Source organism: Natator depressus, chromosome 4 (genome assembly GCF_965152275.1).
Source record: "Natator depressus isolate rNatDep1 chromosome 4, rNatDep2.hap1, whole genome shotgun sequence".
Lineage (NCBI taxonomy): Eukaryota > Metazoa > Chordata > Testudines > Cheloniidae > Natator > Natator depressus.
Window position 1 is genome coordinate 28,256,469 of NC_134237.1, and position 24,177 is coordinate 28,280,645.

At 38.8% G+C, this 24,177-nt stretch overlaps 1 protein-coding gene across 2 annotated transcripts in view; it reads right to left on the bottom strand.

Moving 5' to 3' along the window:
- Positions 1-208: 208 nt before the first annotated feature.
- Positions 209-24,177, bottom strand: part of PPP3CA (protein phosphatase 3 catalytic subunit alpha) — a 326,222-nt gene continuing 302,253 nt past the window's right edge. Inside the window, exons 11-14 of one of the 2 annotated variants that reach the window (XM_074950676.1) lie at positions 14,336-14,420; positions 7,038-7,135; positions 4,273-4,302; positions 209-1,118 (exon numbers count right to left, since the gene is read on the bottom strand). In XM_074950676.1, the coding sequence (XP_074806777.1) occupies positions 922-1,118; positions 4,273-4,302; positions 7,038-7,135; positions 14,336-14,420 (410 nt within the window). In that variant the 3' untranslated portion in view covers positions 209-921. The remainder of the gene's footprint in view (positions 1,119-4,272; positions 4,303-7,037; positions 7,136-14,335; positions 14,421-24,177) is intronic. The other variant, XM_074950675.1, reaches the window with a different exon arrangement.

A 24,177-nucleotide genomic window follows, 5' to 3' on the forward strand; every position in this document is an offset into this window, starting at 1 on the left:
AAAACATGCATAGGCAGATTTTTACAGAATATAGATGCTTTTCACTGCACTTAATATGGTGTCTTGTTCACTATACTTAAAAATGCACCACTCATAAATATTTAAATTCAGCAAGCCACAACCAAGACTTGATTTACGAAAAACTGCCCCCCCAAAAACAAACAACCCCCCCCCTAAATATAAACAGCAAAAAAAAAAAAAAAGATAAATGGTAGCATTATTCCAGTTTTTTTTTAAGTTGAAGAAAAAGATACTTGCTGCCAAATTAGTAAGATAAGTGTTATATTTAAAGAAGGGCATTGAAGCACACTAAAGAAACCTGAGGTAAGCATAATCTGTACAAAATTAAACTGTCTTTTTTTTTTTCTTTTTTGGCATTTTTAACAAATTTGCAACATTCTGTTTTTATATTTTTAAAGACTGCCTAATTTATTTTATAGCCATTGTCTGACAAGAGTAGCAAAACATTATCAATAAATAGTCCTTATTTAGTTTGTACATCATTTTGTTAAAAATGTTTTGATGTCATCCATATTTAGTGCTGCAACTGTAAACGTACAATAGTTAGTAAGAAATTAGACAAAGTTTTCATGTCCAGTAACATAATAAAAGGCCTTTCAGTAACATATCTAGAAGTTCCCAATGCAGTAGGAAAACATGTTCAATTCCCCTAACTTTGCAATATATACCAGCATTAGCTTTCATATTTCTATAAGCATTTTAAAGGCATATCCAAAGGAGGTGTTAACCCCCACCCCCCACCCACCAAAATAAAGTTTACTATCTCCTCTTAGATGATATTGTAAACTGACTCCAACATCTGGCTCCCAGAGCAAGTAAGCTATTATCAGAGGCAAGAACATCCAACCGTTGATGTGCAGCAATCCCATCATGCCCTGCAGCTAAAAAAACAGGAAGTGGTCACTGAATATTACTGCTATTACTGCCATTGCTGTCAGTGCCATTAGTCTCTGAGGAGATTGCCTTGTTGATGGAGTTAAGGTTGGCATCAGATGGCATGGCATCTCTGCGAGGAGGCATCCTCTCATTAATTCGATCTAAGCCTTTGGCTTCTTCAAAACTAGTGATCTTATGCTGTGGTGAGAATCCTTTGATAGCTAAATAAAGGATTATTAAAAAAAAGAAGGAAGTTAGCAAAGTCAAACTGTTGGTATTTTATCAATTTATCAACAGTCAGTAACTGAGAAATTCCCTCATTGTGATGAACAAAATGACAAAATCTGATAGCACAATAGACTTCTTACCGTATTTGGAAAAAATTGAAAAATTAACAACCAATGTCTCTTGCAAACCAAATGTCTTTCAACAAGATTAAATTCTAATATCTTTTTGTCCACTTGAGTTTGGCTTAAAATATTATGAAGCTGACATAAAGCTACAATTTGTAATTATGAGCAGTGCTCAAGGCAAAATGACTATCTATCTATACTTCGTTGTAATAAATTAAAGCCTTACAAACCTTGTGTCCAACCTTAGCATCCTTACTCTGGCAAACTTTCAAGGACTTATTTTTGGAGTAAGGACTGAATAAAGACTTACATACTGTGCCAATCAGAAATCATGTATGGCACAGAGTGATCAATTTGATGGATACACATTAAAGATATCAAACAGGGATAGTCCTATAATCCTTTTGGAATGCCTTACAATTTTTTAAATCACGGATCAACTGCTCATGTGTTACTCAAGAGCAGTAACTTTCCCTGTCATCCCCTGGGTCCTAGAAAGTAATTTGGTTAAACTGGAGTAATTCAGTATGACATGGACTAAAAATATCATTCTTCTGGCATATTTGTTCCTCTTAACTTTGAAAATATATCAGCATAGGACCCAATAACTGAATTTAAAAAGTCAATGAATCTGTCCTTCAACAATGACAATTTCATTGATCTCAGCAGGTGTCCACAGATTAGGCAAAACTATCTGTAGAATCTGATACAACTATTTTATTACAGGACTTATTTTTGAAGAGACATCTATTTAAAACAGAAGAAAAAAAGGCACTGTAGGCAAAGAGTTGTTGACAGCCATTAATATAACTTTTTGTAGCCTTCCGTGCATTTTTCCCGTCTATTCAAAATCAAATCAATTTACCGTATTTCCAGAACGTTGGTTGCATTTTTGTTATACTTCTACCTTAACATGCCACACAGCAGAGATGGTGTGTTAGTACCAGGAACCCGCAAACTTGCCGGGACAACAAGGTAAAGGAGTTTGAGAGATAAACATTTCCCCTCCCAATCTGACCCAACAGAACCACACCCTACCAAAAAGAAAAGTTTCTGTAAATTCAGCATCTTCTCCCAACTCTGAAGTGGCTAGCACTTTTCTTCTTAGTATCTCTTACAAAAAAGTCCCTGGTACCAACATACCACTCACTGAATTTTGTGGGGAGCGTGGAAAGCAGCTGTCATGCGTAAATTTTGCCAACCATTCCTGTGCAAAGGTGTGCACTAATTTGTTCCTCAGGATTAATTTCTTTAACCAATTTAATGGATGTTTCATATTTCAAGTAAACTTTGATGTGCATGGGTTTTTTTGCATATACTATTTTAACATATACTAATTTAACATAATGGTGATTACTCAATTGAAGGGGGAGGAGAAGTGGAAAGAGGGCAAAGCCCACAGCAAAGCTTCTTCTTTAATTCCACCCCTAAAATAAAGATGTCTAATGAACACCAATGCCAAACCCTTAAAGAAAGTTTAACAGACGGTGGCTGTGTTAAGCTGGAAATCTTGTCTCCTCTTCTGCAGGCTGACCCTTCAAGGTTCTCAGCCCATTGGAAGTTGTGGGTGCTGATCATCTGACAGGATCAGGCCCCAGTGAACAACTACAGTGATGATATTTTTAGCTTATAAGGGGAAATAACCTTTTATCTGGCATTTGTTTGCTTTATTCAGTAAAAATATGTATGGTTATAGTGGCTAACCAGTGATAATGGCAAATGAAGGAATAACTTGAAGAATGAATATTCCTGGAATGGGGCTTGCATTCAATCAGTTTTATTTCAAGCAGACATATTATAAACTTGAGTGCTGAAGAATGTGCTCTGCTGTAGTTGCTGGTCAGACAACGAGTATTAGCAGTTGACACTGAGAGTTTACTAAACACGACACATAGTCACAGAAATCACAGAAAACAGCCAAACTGTCAACGAGAATGCACACTGCAGATTAGAATTTGCCAATAGGAATAGATAATTCCAACATAAATAGCAGCTCACTCACTGCTATTTAGAAAGCAGTTGTATTTTCTCTTACTTATTTTGTTCTACAATTGTGTTCACTGCTTTATACAGATCAAAAAAATTCAAATGGCCAAAAAAGGCACTTTTATCATCATACCAAACGACCATGACAACGAGATTTTTTTTTGCTAAAAAGTCAACTATTTTTTAGGGGGGCAAGAACAAAATACAACTGAAAAGAATTTTGTTTTAAAGGGGAACTTTGAAATTCTTCTTCCAAAACTTTACATTACTGATTGCATACTGTGTATACTTATTTAAATATAAAGTTAGATCTTAACAGTATGGTTAATAAAATTGCATGTGGATTAAATTAAAAGGATCATCAATAAAGCACCAAAGTTTGCAATACTAAGCATTCATAAATCTTCTGAGGCAGCCAGTCTCTTTAGATCTGTAGCTTAGATGGTGCTGGTGCTAATGGTTGCTCTAATATAAATACCCAGCACGTTAACTGACACTACTAGAAGAAACAGACATCTTGCAGACAAATGTCTCATGTTTTACTTTTTAGAGAGACATAAAAAACATGTTGAACTGTAACAAAGAACCATTCAAAATTACTTCTTTACTAGTGACTTCAGCCCCGCCACTCCCAACCATGTTTATAAAGTTGCCTGTTTTCGTCTTTATCAATGATAGCTGAAAATGATTTGAGGCAGAGAAATGATTCAGCCCTAAGAATACAGCTTATGAGTTATGTGTCAAAGAGCATTTACTAACAGCTGCCATGTCCCTTTCTCTTTCAGCTAAAAGTCCCCTTGTGACAATACTCAGTACTTAGTTTAATGTACACAAATTAGAACATCATTGTACCTTTAAGAAAAAAACAACACAACAAAAAGACTTTCCCCTTTAAAGCAAGTATACTTTGGTTAATACCGAGCCACAATTGTTAGCCCAACACCCACACAATCTGTACAAGCTACAGCAAAATGAATACACCCAGCAGAGCCCTTATCTGTTGCAGCAACAACAGAAAGGGGACTGGCCAATTTACCTTCATCAGCCTCAATAGCCTCAACAGTCGCTGAAGGGAAGAAAGGGGGTAGCAAAACGAATGAGAAAAATGAGCAGAGGATTTTAACTCTAAGAACAAGTCAGTGAATAGCAAAGGAGCTAATAACTAATGTTACTGTAAGTGCTGGATTTCGGCACAGAAGACAACACAGAAATGCTACACAAGGAACAGAATAGGTCTAGTTTGCAGGCTGGTTTGAGCGGTAGAAAATGTTTTGGGAAGCTGAAGGATTCACAAATTAAACTTTAAGAAAAAAAACAAATTTGACAAATTTTCTTTTAACTCAAAGAAGCTGACAAAAAATTGTCATTGTGCATCTGATCTACACAGTGTGCTGTAAAACTACTGCAGCATTTACCAAAAAATGTGTCAAAAAAGGCAGGAGGGAAGTGGCATAAAGCCAGCAGAAGAAATTCACACCATTTATTATCTCAGTTTGGAGAACACTAGTTGCTATTAGTACTGCACAGGACTGAAATGTCATTTAAGAGAAAAGGGCAAAATTTACAACTGGTAATATAAACATTTGTTCTCTTTCCTGACTTAAAAAACCAAAAGAAGAAGACAGAGGGTTAATACAAACTGTGTCTCTTTTACTTGCAAGTTAGCTCAGTATCAATGCATGTCCCAGCTCTGTCTGCATACCTCCCTCATTACACCATCATCTTTGAAATCCAAGCATTTTTAACATTTTAAATCAGATGGTATTTAACACACGGAAGGGATAAATATGAGATTTAAAGCTGCTGGTAGCAAAAATATAACAGCTTGGTCAGAAACTTTTATGGTTAGGAGGTTGCTGCTCTGTAATGTACACCATTGTTGATCAATTTTTTTAAAAAATATCCCTATTCAAAATAACTAGTCAGTTTGAATTTGTTCTTACAGCCAGAGACTCCGAAGCTGAAGGGGTCAGGAAATGCAATCGAACTTAATGACAGCACAGCCAAGATATTTATTAAGAAATTTTGATAAAAAACCTACTACTTCAGAAAACAGATTAAGAGTCAAAGCTTTTAGCTTTTACCCTTTTCTTCAACTTGAGATGATTTTTTTAAATAAAAAAATAAGTTTTTTGTAGTTATGTTAAATATAGATTGAGATCAATGCTAAAAGATGTATATTGTCATCCTGTTGCATGGAGAAGTCACCCATGGGAATCCACACACACAACAGTGAGCCTATATCTTGCAGGCTAAAAAGTAAGAGGATGGTAAATCAAGGGACTTGAAAAATAGAAACAAAAATGAAACAAAAAACTAAAAGAAATATAATGACTGTGGTTAGAAATTAAGATGACTAACTGGATCCAAAGTAGCACTGACACATTAGAAATAAATAATGACTACTGAAATGTATACTTCCACAGCACTTATTGGTCAAATTTTCTGTTAATACATATAGTACTATGAAAATGTGCTAACAAACTATGTAGATATCAGAATAGTTGGTGAATGGTGTACTCTGTGTTAACTAATGTAATGGGTTGTGTATAGGAATGTTTTACTAAGCCAGAATGCTGCAGTATGAGGGGATTTTCCTTTTAGTCATTTTAACTAGAACTTTTTGGCATCATTCTAAGTGAGTTTGGTTCCTAATTTTTTGACTAGATGACAATAACATTTTCCTTGGACCAAATTCTCTGACGAGTCTAAAGAAATGATAATGAGAAGAGTCTGGATAAATACCATAATTCTACCGAAACACTAAGATGGGCATTCTGGTGAATCATATTGCAGCATTTTCAAAGCAGATCATTACTCTCTGTGTAACACACAAGTCACATCCTCCTCCCCTCTTCCCGCCCCCAAACAAACAAACAAAAAAAACCACACCACAGAATACCTGAATCTTCTAGGTAAGAGAAAAGAGACAGTAAAGGGAAAAATACAAAGAGAAAGAATACTCCAGGAAGGAAACAGGAAAATAAGAGGCTGAGACTGTGTTAAAAATATAAAGTGAATTTCCATTTCTCACATGTATTGACAACAGAACTATACTACAGAAATATAAAACATTCTTGGGTGCCTGGCATATATTGAACGATAAACAAAAAAAAGAGAGCATATAGTAATACAGTATTAAACACGCTTTTGCAACTCCAAATTCCAAGAGGAATATTACATCAAATGTATCCCTGCTACATACTTACAATATCCCTGTAACATGTCTTTCTACAAAATTGGAAAGAAAAAGTGTATTGTGCTTGCATACATAGCGACCAGAGTATTAATAAATACCTTACTTCAGATTCATGCAGATTGTGAAATTGCTTTCTTTTATGTATCTCTTATGTCATCATTTAGAATTGTCAGAAGATAAATTCCAATTCTAGAACTATTTTTGTTGGTGATTCTCAATGAGGAAGGAGAAGATAGCAGACAGAATACAGTTTGATTGTCATTATTTATGCTGAATCTGCAGTACTGGGAATAGCAAAAGAGTTTGTATAGTCTCTATTTTTTTCCTATGAACTGGGTGGAATAGAAAATACTTTATAAGTAATGCTGATTTATCATGTTTGTAAAGTTTATTTTCTGATTTCTCTCTCTGAAAATCAGTGAGACATAAGAAGACTTGAAAAGTGGCCTTATAAGAGCTACTCACACATGAGCAAGTATTACAAACCATCTGTTTTATTTTGTACTTTAATTTTTTCCTTTGGAAGATTGTGATTATTTTTCCTTGGCTTCTGCAGTTCAGTCTATTGTTTTATACATGGAATGGCACACAAACATGCTTACCGCTTTGCAGAGTTTGCTTCCCTCCAGAGAGTACACCACTGGGCAGCATTCCTGTTGGAGTCAAACCTTTCAGTGTCAGCACGCTCTCACTCTCTTCTCTGTAGAGAGGAAAAATAAAATCAGTATTTCTTCTTTTCTAGGATTGGAACACAAACGGTTGGACTGAGGAAAATACATTCAACAATACGAGTTGCATCCTCATCTTAGTGCCGTTTTAATGTTTAGGCTGTCTTTGCCCCTGTGCAAAGGGCCTGCGTGAGGAACCACTGAAGTCTCACTTATGCCCTACTTGAGGTTTCAAGTTGCCCAGGTCCTCTGCACAGAAGTGAGTTCCCCAATATACAGTACTGGATATGGGCCGTTATTCAGCTAATAATGTAACTTGGGCCTGTAGAAGTAAGTATGCAAATATATACAGACACTGTAATGTTGCTGTAAACCAGGGGTGACCCAACTGGCTCTTTTAAAGTTAAAGTTCGGCTCGTGGAGTGCCCCCCCCTTCTCCACCTACCTGACCCAGGTGGGAGGGGCATGCAGAGGGGAGCTTCAGCACTGTGGGGCGTGCCTGTTGGGGCTCAGGGCTTCAGCAGGTGCAACACTGAAGCCCTGAGCCTTGGTAGGTGCCTCCCGCAGGGCAGAAGCCCCAAGCCCCAGCAGGCAAATCCCAGCTCTGTAACTTCTGAAGATTGTCTGATGTGGCTTGGAGGGTCAGTACGTTTGGCCACCCCTGCTCTAAGCCATCAACATGGGAGCAGTGGGACCAGAGGAGTAATAGCATTTGTTAGCAACACATTTAACCCATTCCTATGCCACATTCTCCCAAATCAGGGTTTTTTTTTTTTAAAAAAAAACACAATCTAGACTAGTAGCCAGGTACATAATTAGTTGATTGTCAATCATTATAAGGTACCCAGCAATAAGCAAAAGCATTAAGTTGATGGGAAGTTTGAGTCTTAACTTCACTACTGCTACTGTGAAAATGACAGTAAATTAGCTTAGTTCATGCCCTCAAGGAAAATCATTTTAGGAAATTTGAGGAGTAAGTTTTGCAGGTTTCCAAATATAGAAGTGTAAAATGTATCCTTTTGAATGCACGAGGAACAGCATAAGGAAGAACAACTCATCACAATGACTGAACAGCTTGAAAAGAATCTCAATATTGCTTTAAAGAAGTATAATGTTTGAGTTGATACTTGCTTTTCAGCAAAAACTGAAAACTGCCCCAATTTCTTTAAGAGAAGCAAATGTTATTGTATTTTTCTTTAAAATGTGAAATTATGTTAATCTGATGGAAGCCAAAATGCACACACACAAATGCAGAATTTGGCCCCAAGTATACTAGATGGTAATGTATTTTTCTCCACTAACGCCAGGAGCTGTCAAGTTAAGTATTGTTTTTGTTTAGTAATAATGCAGGGCCCATAGATTTCTGTATTTAAGAGCTTATCTCTTTCCCCTGCAGCATATAAATTTTAGATTCTGTTTACAGCCTGAAGATTATGCAGATTGTTTTCATGATTTAAGAACCCAAGTCAGATTCTCTCTTCCTCTATACTCCAATCAGGCCACAAGCAAAGGTCTGAATGTCAAGCAGAATTAACACTGCATTTCTATCACATTAGAGGGTATTAAAACACCAAGCAAAGTTGAGAGCCCTCAGTTGATAATAGATTTCTGAGAGCAAATTCATAACCTGCATTTTGAATGGTCACTTCACCTAATTTGTGATTGAACTTGGAAAATGATTCCAATATTTCTTACGGATTTACCGTTACAGGGTATTTGTAAACGGTATTTTTCTGCAATTTCTGTTTTGTTAAATTAAGAATAAATTCAGTATTTCCCAAGCACTTACTGTAACACAGTATATTTTTTTTAATATATATATATATATTTTGCTCGCCCTGAATTTCAGCATAGCCTTCTTGTCCCTTTTCTTTTGCTGCTCAGGTATTTTATTTCCACCATAAAAATATGATCTCAAAAATATAGTTCACTTGAAATTATTTATGTAGTCCTATCATGAAGCATCGATGTCATGCAGAAATGGTGTCACTTGTGGCATTATGTGATGTATCCTAAACCTACCTTTGTATGATGACTTTTTCTTAGGGAAATTAGCAAAAGAGTGAAATGCCATTTTATCCCCTGATTTTGAGGTGTTAATAGCCAATGGATCTTATACATTATGAGCTTCACGTATGTGGAAAGCAGCTTTCTATCCAAGTTATGTCAAAATGGCAATGTGTCAACTCACCCCTTCACGGTGTATAGCTAAGGAGGTTATGGCTATTCTGACTCAGAAGCTGATGATCTGGACGTGTTCATACTGTGAGTGAAGTACAGTAGTATATGATTTTCTGGATGTCTAAAAAAGGCTTTTTTGGGAACTAGCTAAAAATAGTTTTTAGAGACAGCAGGGGCTTAAATAAGTAGAAGTGAACATCCCTATGCAAAAGACACCAGAAATCGGGGGTGGTTCCAGGTCCTAGTCTGACCTCTACCAACCCATGTCCACAAAAGTGTGGCAAATCTGAGGCAAATAGGGAAATATGGTCTAGAAGAAATTACTATAAAATGAGTACACAATTGGTTGAAAAACCATATTCAAAGAATAGTTATCAATGGTTTGCTGTCTAACCCGGGACAATACATCTAGTGGAGTTCCACAGGGGACTGTCCTGGGTCCAGTACAATTCAATATTTTTCATTAATGACTTGGCTAATGGAGTGAAGAGTCTGCTTATAAAATCTGTGGATGACATCAAGCTGGAAGGGATTGCAAGCACTTTAGAGGACAGAATTAGAATTCAAAATGACTTGGACAAATTGGAGAATTGGTCTGAAAACAACAAGATTAAATTAAATAAAGACAAGTGCAAAGTAGTACACTTCGGAAGGAAAAAAAAATCAAATGTGTAACTACAAAACGGGAAATAACTGGCTAGGTGGTAGTACTACAGAAAATGATCTTGGGGTTTACAGTGGATCACAAATTGAATACGAGTCAACAATGTGATGCAGCTGCAAAAAAAGGGTAATATCATTTTGAGGTGTGTTAACTGGAGAGTCATATGTAGGATGTGGGAAGTAATAATTCCACACTTCTCGGCACAAGTGAGGCCCCAGGTGGAGTGCTCTGTCCAGTTCTTGGTGCCATACTTTAGGAAAGACGGGGACAAACTGGAGAGAGTCCAAATGAGAGCAACAAAAATTATAAAAGGTTCAGAAAACAATCTATGAAGAAAAGATAAAAGAACGGGTATGTTCAGTCTTGGGAAAAGAAGACTGAGTGGGAACCTCATAACAGACTTCAAATGTGTAAAGGACTGTTATAAAGAGGATAATGATCAATTGCTCTCCATGTCAATTGACGGTAGGACAACAAGTAATCAGCTTAATCTGCAGCAACTGAGATTTAGGTTAGATATTAGGAAAAACTTTCTAACTATAGGGTAGTTAAGTATTGCAATAAGTTACCAAGGGAGGTTGTGGAATACCCAGCATTGAAGGATTTTAAGAAAAAGGTTAGACAAACACCTGTCAAGGATGTCCCTGCCTCAGCTTGGAGGGAAGGTTTAGATGATGTTTTCAGACCCCTTCCAGCCCTACATTTCTAGGATTCTATTCATACGGATTTCAGAATAGCAGCCGCGTTAGTCTGTATTCACAAAAAGAAAAGGAGGACTTGTGGCACCTTAGAGATGAACAAATTTATCTGAGCATAAGCTTTCGTGAGCTATAGCTCACTTCATCGGATGCATCTGATGAAGTGAGGTGTAGCTCACGAAAGCTTATGCTCAAATAAATTTGTTCGTCTCTAAGGTGCCACAAGTCCTCCTTTTCTTTTTGCGAATACAGACAAATTAACTTCTATATGCTGTTTATTGTGACTGGGTTATCCTAACAAGACCTTAAAACACAAGGTTGTTGTAGTGTTCAGGGCTAGATTCACAGAAGGATCTAGGTGCCTAACTGCCACTTGAGATGCCTAAATCCCAGAATCAAGCCCTACTGATATTCACACAAGCCTTCTCAACTACTATGAAACTCTGTAGGCACCTAAACTCACTGGCTGCCGAAATTTTTCTAGTGCAAGATCCCTAGGTGCCTATGTTTCTGCCTGTGCACAGGCATGCTGCAGCCTCACTTTAGGCATCCAGATGCGTAAACCCCAGTGTGAATCATGGACTGGGGAAATAGGGGCATTCCTCTGCCTAACTTGCCTGTGGGGCCTGATCCGGTAAGTGTGCTCTCAGTTTGCTTACTGGATCCAGCCCCTGCAGGTGAGCTAACCCAAAAATGGCTGGTAGAAGGAAGCAGAGGGATTAAGAGGACATTCCTCATAACATTTTAGCCCAGTGGTTAGGGTACTCACCTGGGATGCAAGACACCTTCGGTTCAAATCCCTTCTCCGACTGAAGGGGAGAAGGTAGTTGAACAGGGATCTGCCACCTCTCAGGTGGAGTGCCCTAATCACTGCTCTATAGGGTATTCTGATATCTCGAGCTGCTCCACTGTAAATAAATAATGAAAGAGTGGTCGGGGGTGGGGGAAGAGCGCACACATGTATAAGCATGAGAACTCACCTGGGAGGTGGGAGACCAGGACCCAGTTGCTCTTGCTTCAATGACTTTTTAAATTATTTATCAGCAGTGGAACAGCTTCAACAGGAGAGTCTGAGGAAGCCCCAAACCAGAATACCCCATAGCCCAGTGGTTTGGGCTGCTACAGTATCTTCATCCCCTCAGCTGCAGCGGGGAAGCTTGAACTGCGGGGGGTCTCCCATATCCCAAGTGAGTACTCTAACCTCAGGGCTAAAGGTTATGAGGGAAATCATCATTGTCCTCCTCCCCTTCCCTCTCAGCCAAGAATCCCAAGCAGAAGGAGGCACCTCCCTGCAGCTCAGACTTAGGCACCTATCTCCCTGAGAGGGGCAGGGCTTAGGACACATTGCTCTCCTCGGCATCGCCCATGCCAGCTGAGGCAGGGAGCTGCCTAGCATGCTGGTTTTTGTGGTATTCTGAAAGACCTACCTCTCCCTAACCATTGTATAGGGAGCCTAAGCACCTATCTCAAGTTTTGTGGATTACAGTGGTTTTCTACGTGCCTAAAAATGTTAGCTGAGAACCTAGCCCTCAGTGCTTAAGGTGCTTAACAACAGATCTGCTTTATGACGACTCTGGTTCCATTTGGCTGTGGATAACAGGAGGTTCACAGCACCCCACCCAGATTCTCTGTCTAGGAAGCTCAGCCTTTAAAGGCATAGTCCTCGACACCAAAATTGTGTCTGCTATTTATGGATATTAAAGGTCCAGTCCTGCAAAGCACTGAATTGCTCCTGCAAGGAGCTGAGTGCCATCAACATCCACTAACTTCAGCATGCTCAACAGCCTGAAGAAGGATCAGGTACCACGATTTCCCATCCTTCTGTACCATTATGCAGTGTGCTGTGATCTTCCGGAGACACAGAAATGCAACCATCTCTGAGGCAGAAGGCAGTAGTAATGAAGGTTGGTCCTGCTTTGAGCAGGAGTTTGGAACAGATGACCTCCTGAGGTCTCTTCCAACCCTAATCTTCTATGATTCTGTGAAATCTCTTGTGGATATACTTCTTTTAAAGTAATTTGGAATCTTTGTGATGAAAGCTGTTGTACACATAAGGCCAGGATTTTCAAGGGTGCTTCAAATTTTGCCCTAATTGAAATACAGTATTTAAAAGGGGGCTGGTTTTCAGAAAGTGTTGAAACTGTGGAAGTCAGACGTCTTTAAGGGGTCAGATTAGGTGCACAAGAATTGAACCACCTCCAACTGAGCACCACTAGTTACTCTTGAAGTCTGTGCCATACAGTATAAATTGTTAGTGTATTATTAAATACCAAATAAATCAGATAAGCATCTAATATCAAACTCTTTTGTAGGTTTTAGTCTAGACTTTTATTTAGCCTGTTCCATGTTAAAAGATGCTCAGAAACACTGGCTGCCACAGAGTCTACTCTTGGAGGTTAAAGAAGTCCTTTATCTCTGGCCTGCTAAACACAGGGTTGTGAGTTCAATCCTTGAGGGGATCTTCAACCCTTGAGGGGATCATTTAGGGATCTGGGGCAAAAATTGGGGATTGGTCCTGCTTTGAGCAGGGGGTTGGACTAGATGACCTCCTGAGGTCCCTTCCAACCCTGATATTCTATGATCTCAATACGCTATTTAAGACCCTGATTCTGAAGTCTGCAACATGTGGACCACCAGCTGTGCCCACACTGCTCACTCATTGGAAATTGCAGGTGTCAGGCCACAATTAAGTGACTCCAGTGAACTTCATCTGTAATCTTGAGCGTAGCCTTCAAATAATGTTTGTATGTTTTTTTTGCCAATCATACCTCTTACCTGAACAAAAAAATCACATCAAATGACATTAAGAAACACACTTGAAAAAACTTAAACATTTTGCATTAATTGCAGTAGCTGTGAAAGGATTGCAGAAGAGTAACATTAAATTGCATGAGGGGAAATTCCTTCTGCTGAGAGGGAAAAAAGTGAGTTTTCCAGAAAGAGCTGTAAGAATAGACCTGTGCAGTATTCAGAGTAGCAGCCGTGTTAGTCTGTATCTGCAAAAAGAACAGGAGGACTTGTGGCACCACGAAAGTTTATGCTCAAATAAACGTGTTAGTCTCTAAAGTGCCACAAGTCCTCCTGTTCTTTTTTCTGTACAGTATGTTTTCTATTCTACTTAGAAACGTCTGCTAGAAAGTTCTAAACATTAGGCAGCAATTAGTTCCCCCTGCTCATGTGTTATTGGAGCAGTGGAGATCAAGGGTAACAAGTTGCTATTGTTTGTGTTCATTTCCTGGAGTTTTAGTTAAATGAACCTGATGCTTTCATCCTTAATCATATTCACAGTAGCAGCGACTGAAATGGGTGACAAAATGTGACAGTGGACTTCCTCTTTAATGAGACACGGGTTATGCCTCGCATGCTCTCTCCGCATTGAACTCTCATAGCCGAGCGGCTAACAGAGTGAACTGTGCACTTGCAGAGAAAGGTTCTTACTAGAAAACTCTGGATGTTGAGGATTTTCCTTTTAAAGCAACTTTTTTCTTTTTAAAAGGAAGTTTACCAGAAGTGCTGCGGAAGGGACTTAGTATTTCAGAATATTAGCAATTGACTGTTCACAGATAACGCTGTGTAGCACTTTGCCAAAGGGCTCGATGCATCTTGTTTGATTGGCATGCTGTAGCATCAAAAAGTTACCATTTGAGCAACGATACAGTGTTCTGGCAATTTAAACAAAGAAGTTCTACCTTAGGACAGAGAACACTCTGGCCATCTTTCCTATTGCTCGGATCTTGTTCCTAATAACCTCCTTTCGAGCTGCAGCTGTTGCTCCTATGTAAAAAAACAAACAAACATTAAAATAAATGGAAGTAACTTATAAGCACTATATCACCACTTTGTATTTTGAACACAAGTCTTTTACAAATCTGACACATCACTGTATACTGATAGTAATTGGTTCTATCTTACCACAGTTTGCCCAACTGAAGAGCCATCTCTGTAAGGGAAGTTTAAAATCTTGACTTTGGTAATTTACCATTGAAAACATTTCCATCACTTCTGGATATTCCAGCCATCATATTATAGGTCCCCTGAGAAATGCATGTGATTATTTTCCTGCTACCTATGAAAGCAGCTTGGTTCTCACCCCTATAAATTAATTTTGTGCTTCAAAAGTTGGGAACCTCACCAAATCATGGTAAAAACAAGGTGCTGAAAAACGAGTCAATCAAGGTGCTAAAAACAGCATTGAATTAACAACAGTATCTGCACCCTGAATTATCTTCAAGGTTTTATTTAGAAACAGTTAACAAATATGACACACCTGAAATGTAATTCTTAATCTTGCCACTTCAAATGAAAATAATAGACAATTCGTAATTATGGCTTAGCTTCATTAGACATAGCAAAATATATCATACAATATTAGGCATATAGCATATATTTCAATTTGTAGCATCTGTCCCTGGGATAAAGTCCTTTCCTTTGCTTTTGGCCATCTATAACTCATTCACTCTCTATTCTCTTTCCTTCCTTGCTAGATCATCTAATATGCTGCTACAGAATATTTTTTGGTACTCCAAATCCTGTTGCCAAAACCTATATGCTCTCACAATACCAGGAAGTACTAAGACGGAGCAGTCTCATTCCATTATTACATATTACAGCATATTACACTAAGGGCTTGTCTACACAAACAGTCCACTGCAAGCTGAGATGGAACGGATGATTTCCTCTATAAGCGCACTTTACGAACAGACAAGACAAGAGGGATACAGGTTGAGCCTTTTGGGGCCTACTGATGAAGAATGGGGGAAGGGAAGCCTGTCTGCATTCATTGCCCTTCTCCTTCCCCACCCCTCCAAAGTTGCACCCACATTCTGAAGTAGTTACTGAGGGGAGCAGACCAGCTGCTTACACCTGAAGGCATGCTGGAGGGGAAGGAGAAGGTCACCAAGCCACGACACCACACAAGGTGCAGGAAGGAAGGTCTGAGTGTGCAGACGCGTTCAGGTCTCATGTAAGTGTGCTGGCAGCACCACTACTACAGCTAAGGTTGAAATGAGTTTGCCGTTTAACAGCAGATTTCTCTAAGTGCTCTCACATCCATGTACATACTGAGATTGCCTGGAAAACAGCTGTTCCTCATCGGGGCCAGGTTAGGGTTAGTAGTACAAGTTAGGGGTAATTTGAGCAAGGGGACCCTGAGATACAGTGCCCCTAAAAAAAAAAAAAAAAGACAGTATAATTTTCCGTTTGCTGCTGCTGCAGCTTTTCTTTTCTTTTTTTTTTTTTTGCGCTCCTCACACCTGTGGTTCGAAGTACGGCACTGGTCCACATCGCCTGATGCCGTCCCATTAGCTCTGACCTCCGCTAGCATCCAGTGTCACATCAAGGAAGCCATCTTTTAAAAGTGAATAGGGGTTAAAGATAGTTCTAGAAACTGACATGAGCCTGGGCGATGTGCTACACCGAATGATTTGTGAACGCTCTGCAGGACTGCTGCTCCAAGGTGGACAAATGTGTGTAGAGGGGCCCTCATGTCGGAGTCACTTGGTGGCTGAAGGCAACGTGCTGTAGTCGCAGACCCCAAGCAGTACTCAGAGAATATGTATTTGAGTCCTGCCGTGGCAGAGTTCTGAGAATGTCTGCTGGGCACATTACTACTTTTTGCCTGTCTTTTGCTTTGGGTTATGATCTGTTAAAGAGCTTCTTTGGAAGTTTTGCCCCAAGAACAGCTGTCAGGGTTCCCTCCCCACTTCGAACTCTAGGGTACAGATATGGGGACCTGCATGAAAGACCCCCAAAGCTTATTTCTACCAGCTTAGTTTAAAACTTTCCCAAGTCACAAATCTCTATTTGTCCGTGGACTGAGGTATGCTGCCACCACCAAGTGATTTAGACAAAGAATCAGGGAAAGGACCACTTGGAGTTCCTATTTTCACAAAATATCCCCCCAAGCCTACACCCCCTTTCCTGGGGAGGCTTGAAAAATAAACCAGGTGAGCACAAACCAGACCCTTGGGTTTGTAGGACACTAAAAACCCAACCAGATTTTTAAAAAACAGAACTTTATTATAAAGAAAAAAAAAGTAAAAGAAACACCTCTGTAAAATCAGGATGGAAGGTAATTTTACAGGACAATCAGATTTAAAACAGAGGATTTCCCTCTAGGCAAAACTTAAAAGAACAAAAACCAGGGATAAACCTCCTTCTAGCATAGGGAAAATTCACAAGCTAAAACAAAAGATAAACTAACGCATTTCCTTCCTTTACTTACAATTCTAATGGAGTTGGATTGCTTGCTTCCTTGATTTTTGTCTGGCAAGTACTCAGAACAGACAGACCAAAACCTTTCCCCCTCCCCCTCCAGATTTGAAAGTATCTTGTCCCCTTATTGGTCCTTTTGGTCAGGTGCCAACCAGGTTACCTGAGCTTCTTAACCCTTTACAGGTAAAAGGATTTTGTGCCTCTGGCCAGGAGGGATTTTATAGTACTGTATACAGGAAGCTTGTTACCCTTTCCTTTATATTTATGACAACAGTGCTTTCTCTTTACGAGTCAATATTTTAAAGTGCTTTGAAATCCACATACATACCAATGTTGTTTTGATAATTATGGTACCGCCACCAGGCCAGGGATAGTGTTAGTGGTGCATCTTTGGGGTCATTTAATCAAGTGGTTCCTGAGAAACAGCCCCTTCCACCAAGTAGCTGATTTTAATATTTAAATTGCTCTAAAATCCCCATACATAGAGAGATTGTCTTAAAACTCGTATGTAGCAACAGGAATTAATGTAGCTATTGTAGTGCAAATTGAGAGTCACTTGATAAACGGGTTCCAGAAATGCAGCCATTTGCCTCCTCTTCACTCCCCCCTCTCATGAGCTCTTCATAATTTTCAAAGTGCTCTAAAATCTACATGCAGAGGTATATTGCCTTAAAACTGACATGCCACAATCAAGGCTGGAAGAGAGCTTGCGATACAAATTTGGGGTTATTTGATCAAAAGGTTCCCAAGACAAAGCCTCCAAAGAATGAACTTCTTTTGGTTTTCAAAGTACTTTAAAATCCACGCACACAGTGAGATTATCTTGAACACAGGTCATATCACAACAAGGGGACAGGTATGCTATATGATTCAAATTTGGTGTTGTTTGGTTAAGGAGTTCCTAAACTACAACTGCACTCAAAAGATCTGATATTAATATTCTAATTGCTCTGAAATCCACATGCTTAGGGAGCTGGTCTTAAAATTAATATTTCACACCAGAGGCTTGTGTAGATTTTTGAAGATGGGGGAAGAGAACATCCATTGAGATGAATGGGGCAATTCACAACTATGTTGCAGTGGGTTGTGTAAATTCCTGTCCCCCTACAGTAGCCCATGAAGTAGATTAAGAAGTGTGGGGCTACCGTCCTGTCTTCCCTGGTATCTCCACCTGGCCAATGTGCTCTATAGCCCTTTCGTTACCACTTTCCCTCCCCCACCCATGACCCCTCCAGCTCCACGAGGGGCATGGCAGAGCCAGGAGGACAGAACTAATAGCTGAGTGGTGGTGAGGTGTTCCCAGGAAGAGCTTCTCCCTTATGTCCCCCACATACAGATGCCACTCAGTTATGTCCCCCTCACCACCACTACTTCCTCAAAAGACAAGGGAAATTCACTGTCCCAAAACATCATTAAAACAGAGGTTGACCGCCAATGGCACGTACTGTTCCAGAAGCTGAGCGCACCTACATTAAAACTCTGATGATCTCATGGAGTAGTTAAGGTAAAACAAATTTAAACCTCCAAAATGGGGAAATACAGGATTAAGGCAATGTTTCCTATATCACCACACCCACACCGCATTCTGCCCCCTTTCAGCAATGCCCCAATGAGTCCCTAGGGAAGATCATATAACTGTACCCTTCCCAAATATTTGGAGGACAGTGTAAAATATACATAGGCATAATGTGGGGGAAAACTCTCAGACCTTGTCTTGATGAGGATAAAGATCAACCTATTTTCAACCTATTTTCAACCACTTTGCCTGATCCAATCAAACCACCAAAGACTTGCCTGATGCTAGCACCTGTTCATCTTTGTCTCAGGGATTGCCTTTGGGACATCATCTTTGGATAGCCCTGACTGAGCTTTTGGCACAGTGTCATGTGTACCACCAGACAGCTAGAACTCCTCAGGGCAATTGCGCAGCAGAGGGAAGATAGGGTGCATGGCACTGTGTGAATATCATTGTAAAAGTAGGGTTCTGCTGAACACTGACAATACGTAAGAGAGCACAGAAGTGGGGTGAAAAACTCGTAGTCCCATGTCGTCTTGACATACCTAGCGGAACATCAGTTTCTGGAGGTGACTGTGGCAGCCACTCTAATAGCCTTAAAACGTCAGATATTTTTATGACTCTTTTAGTCATTGTTAGATTTTAGACCCAACAGGGGCCATTGCGATCATCTACTTTGGCTTCCTGCATATCACCACCCAGAAAAATGGATCCTCAGCTGCACCTTTTCTCAGAACTCTGGCAACCTGCTGCAACTTATCTCTGGATCAATCCAGCTACAGCTAACACAGCAAGCGTCAGTAGGAAAGCATGGAGAGGAATAATGTTGTTGGACACAACACAATAACACAGCACAACACAGAAAATGGCAGGTTTTGTCTCAGTGTTCCTAATCAGTATTGCTGATTGCAGAGGGCAGAGTTAAGGTTGCATGGCAGTAGCTGTGCGGTCCCATGGGACATTATCTTAGCTCTATATTTCCAGATTTTGAGAGGCTTATGCACAGATGCATTTGACATTCTGGAACGACATGAGCCAATGCAGTCAACCTTAACACTAAATTAATTAGTGACATTTATGGAAGTCTTGCACGCTGAATTAGTTACAATTCAGCGTTACCACAAAGGACAAATACCGTATGCACTTCCAAGGAAAATAACCACTTGAGTCAGGCAAACAAAATTACGGTATCTTAAAAAAATTACCTCCAGTTTATAAAAGTCCCACATTATAAAAAAGTACCAGCTCTTCAAATGATCATCATTATCTTAGGAGTTCACTCCTACAGAGCTCTGAGTGAAAGAAAAATTGAACTTGCTGAATGTCCGAGAAACAAACAGACAACTTCTATGTGAACTGAAGTCTCAGCTGTCCAAGCTCCAAATGCAAAAAGAAAAATACTCCATAAAATTAAATGCTGTTCTTTCAAGTCCCAGAATTCAAGAGGAAAATTAAATGAAAATTCCTATTTACAATTCACATTAAATTAATGAAATACCTATCAATACTTTAACCACCCACCTATTTCCTTCATAGATGCCAGAACAGTGGTGGTGAGGGGAGGAAATAATGCAATTATGTGGGAAAAGGCAGACAGATACAGAGAACTTCTTGCAGTCACTTTTGTAGATGAATAAAGTGCTCAGATACTGTGGCGATGGGTGTGATAGATGGAAACCCAGCAAAACGCAATGCACCCCTAGCCTCTAACATGTATCTTGTTTCTCTACAGTTTGAGCATATACAGTGACTACAGCTAAAAGCATTCAGGGTGAAATCCTGGCATCACTGAAGCCAGTCAGAAAACTCCCATTAAGGCCAGGATTTCACACTCTCCTCTGTGTCGTTATAAGTATCCTATGAAGAACTGGAGAATTTTGATAAAACTACACAGAAGATTTGCTGAGCTCTTTACAGAGCCTGCAGGGAGATAATTCTCCCAATTTGTGAGTTTTCCACACATTTCAATTGATGGCAATGCAGTTGTTATACAACCCGGCTCAGTTACCTATCTTGTTTAATAAGCTACTGCCAATTTCTCAGTTGCAGCTAAACTCAGGATGGACTAAAAGCACCACTGAAAACACAGAAAGTTTTATAAGGTGGTGTTCACTAGTATTAACAAGATGTCTAGGTGGCAGGACTGTTATTTAGATGTGTTAGAAATTGTGACAAGAGTCTACAATTTTTTCCCATACTTGTGCTAGTCTATTTTATTTTCCGTGCTTCTAGGGACAATAGCTCAACGCTTTCAGAACCAGAAATAAGACCAACTCTTTCATCCTTCATTAAAGAAAATTACATGACCTCAAGAACTGTACTATGTAGTAACATAGACAAACTCAGTGTGATTGACACAGCAACATGTCATGCAGTAGGTGGAAATTAACCTTTTACCCCAAATACTGCAAATTTTCAAAAATGTAGGCATGGGATCCACACACAAAACATCATTCATAATTGGTGCATATAATTTCACAGCCATCAGGTAAATACATGTGCAAGTAAGTAGTTATGCACCCAACCAAATCCATGTATTCAGTTACCACAATTTGTATGCTCAAGTGTGGTAACTGTATGAACGAGCACAGGTGTGCTTTTATGTACAGCTCCTGAGACCCATCATCAATCATGAAAATGTTGCCTTTTACTGTTTTGGGACATCTATTAAAATGTTATTCATTGTTTTTGAGTATTTTTAATAAAACAGAGTAAGCATTTGAACTGTCCTGAAATCACAAGTCTGTATCTTAAAATGTAAAATGAAGATGAATGTTTTAGAACTGTCTTTCCAATAAAAGATTACCTTTTGTACTGTTAAGTGTCAATGAATCATTCTAAACAATAAGGAAGTGTGGGTTAAAAGTCATCACCATGAAACATGGATGACCTAATATTAGAAATGGTTAAATGGAAGATTTAAATGACAATTTAACAGCAGTCAATTTCTCTTCTTCAGGAATTAAAGGGGTTTATTTCTACCTGAACTACTATGTAATCTCAGTTTTATTCAACTAGAACTGAATTATCAAGAAAGACAGTTTTTATTCCTTTTTTTCTTTAAGAAACAGCCTCCTCCTACTCTCTGTTTGTCTTTAGACCTCTAATCACCTGAGAGTATCCCTTTTCTTTTGTGTTACAAACTTACACTACTTGATTTTACAAGTACATTTATTTCTTTAATCACTGTTTAAAATTCAATTTACAGAACAACTACTTTTCAGAACTAGAAAAAACAGCAAGAAATAATCTTATCTGTAAATTTAAAAATAAGTATAAAATGTACTTAAACATACCAGATAATAGGCTCAAAGTAAAATAAAGTCACTTTGATAGCACACACATAATATAGTGTTAAAAATATTAACTCTGAGAAGTTTCTGACTCAATCACACCTTCTAATGAATGTTAAGGCAAGCAAATAGTTTTAAAATGTACCTTTTTCTGTTTGCAAATTGTCTACAAGTAATTTATGTTTTTGAATATTTATTTACCATTCAAAATTATTTCCCAAATACCTTTGGTGAATAATTCTTGTGTCTGTAGCTTATTCAAGAGCAGTTTTGAGTATATGATTGTAACTTAATTTTGTTTTGTTAATTTTGATTGGACACGTAGGTCACATGGTACTATTTCTATTCCCTGATTAGAAAAACAACTCTTAGAATCAAGTTTCTGGTGTAAATACGTCGGTTTATGAGTTCCAACTTCACCCCTGTAAAAAGGGACACACCAAAATCTGTATGTTACTTCAGCTGGACTTAAGCATGGATTTAAGTAGGAATTAAATGGTTCATAGACTGCAAGTTAGCCAGCTGCAGAAGTGAATTTCATCCTTTACATACATTCTCTAATATCACTTAAAATTTACTTGTTCTTTAGACATTCCTGCCAGAAAATTAATTTGCTAGAGTGTTTGCATAAAGGGGGACAGGAACACAGCTAAAGTTAAAATCTGGGTTTTTTCTATTCAAACAAACATTTTGGATATTATTTTGTAAGTAGCTATTGCTCCTGATACAGTGAACAGCAATCTGCACAGGTAGCTTGTTTGACACCTATGATATTTTACTTTGCCTGCATATGTGATTTATACCTTCAGACTTAGAAGCAGTGCAAGGAAATATCAGTATAGTCTCTTAAAATATTCTGAGTGCAGGACTAAATGGATGGATAATGTTACTGAGTGAAAAAAAACCAGTTAAGTCCCTCTTGATGTTATAGAAAATCCCAATAACTTAAAAACTCTATTTAGCACTAGGAAAATAATACAAAAATTAATTAAATGTAAGCCCTTCTAACTAATTTAATACCTTTCTTCTGTGCATAAATAGGATCTTCTTATGAAATTCCAGGGGGAGGGGGAAGAAACAGATCAGTGAAGTTTGGAGAATGAAAAAAAATAATAAAGAACATTTGACAACATCAATGGAAAAGCAATATTTATGTAAAGTCTGAAAAACAGAAAAGAAACAAATTAGGTAGGGAACAGCCAAAACGAAAGAAGCAGAACTTAATGATGAGAAGAAAATACTGTTCAGCTTAATCTGAACTTAATGTTAGTAAATTGTGCAGTAAACTAAAATGCAGCTCGACAATCAGAAACTAATCCTAAATTTTGAACCTGCCACCCATACATGCAATAGTCACTTTTTAAATCCTCCTATAATGCATCTGCTGATTTGATATTCTCATCAGGTTGAATAGGCTGGAGATGCCACTTCTGCGAAAGCCACATAAACCATCTTATGTATACCATGCTGAGATGTCTCTTCACCCCAAGTACTGAGAGGACATACGTCCAGTCTATATCAGAAATACATGCACACTCCAAAAGCTAAAGGCAGTTCAGGGAGTATTAAAATATGAGTCACCAACTGCCCTGTTTCTGAAATTTCAGGGTGAAAGCAAAGGTGATATCCCCCTTGTGAGCCTTCGGCTTTGATCAGCATGGGAGATGTGCCTGTGCTATCTCCACCAAAGTCAATGATGCATGCTGCATTTATGCATTTCCCAGTATGATCAGACCGGAGGATTTCGCACTAAGCAATTTATAGTAATCAAATAGAAGCAAATATTATGGATGCAAATATTTTAAATAAAAAGCAGCTCATTTTTAATGCAATTTAGTTGCAGCCATCAGGTCCAGGCATATCATTTCCACTGGAGCACTCATTTGTCACATAGGTTAGGAACTGCTCTCTACACACCACTGCTAAATAGTCCCGGAGGGATAGCATCAATATTCTCAGGAAGAGGTGTGAAAATCTCAGTATTCCTCCAGTGAGTATTCTTCCAGAAATGAAAACAAATACATAAAATTCTCCTTCCCCACTCACCCAAGGAGATTATTATGCAATATCTATTTCTTTCTCGCTTGGTTTTATGGAAAAAAATGGTCCTTTGTTACAATTAAGGGACTGATTGACTTGTGACGCTGAGACGACTATATATGCAGCTAGTAATACACACTGTCTTACCAACAATAGGTTTAGCTGTGATATAAGACGGTGGCTTCTGCTAAAGGTAATTCAGTCTCCTTGTCAGCTCACTTCTGAGTCTGCCCCCCAGTAATGATCACTGTGTTGATCAGTGTCCAGTGGGAATGTTTAATAGATTACTGTCCATAGTAGAATGGAAGTTTGATCACCAAAATGCATTTCACTTAATAACTCACTTTAGTCTTGAAGCACACTGCTTTATTCACCAAGCCCCACGGCTCCCAAATGATGACTAAATGCAGCACTTAAAATTATGACTGCTGCTTTTTCAGTGGCAGGGCTTTAAACCTGAGCTACAACA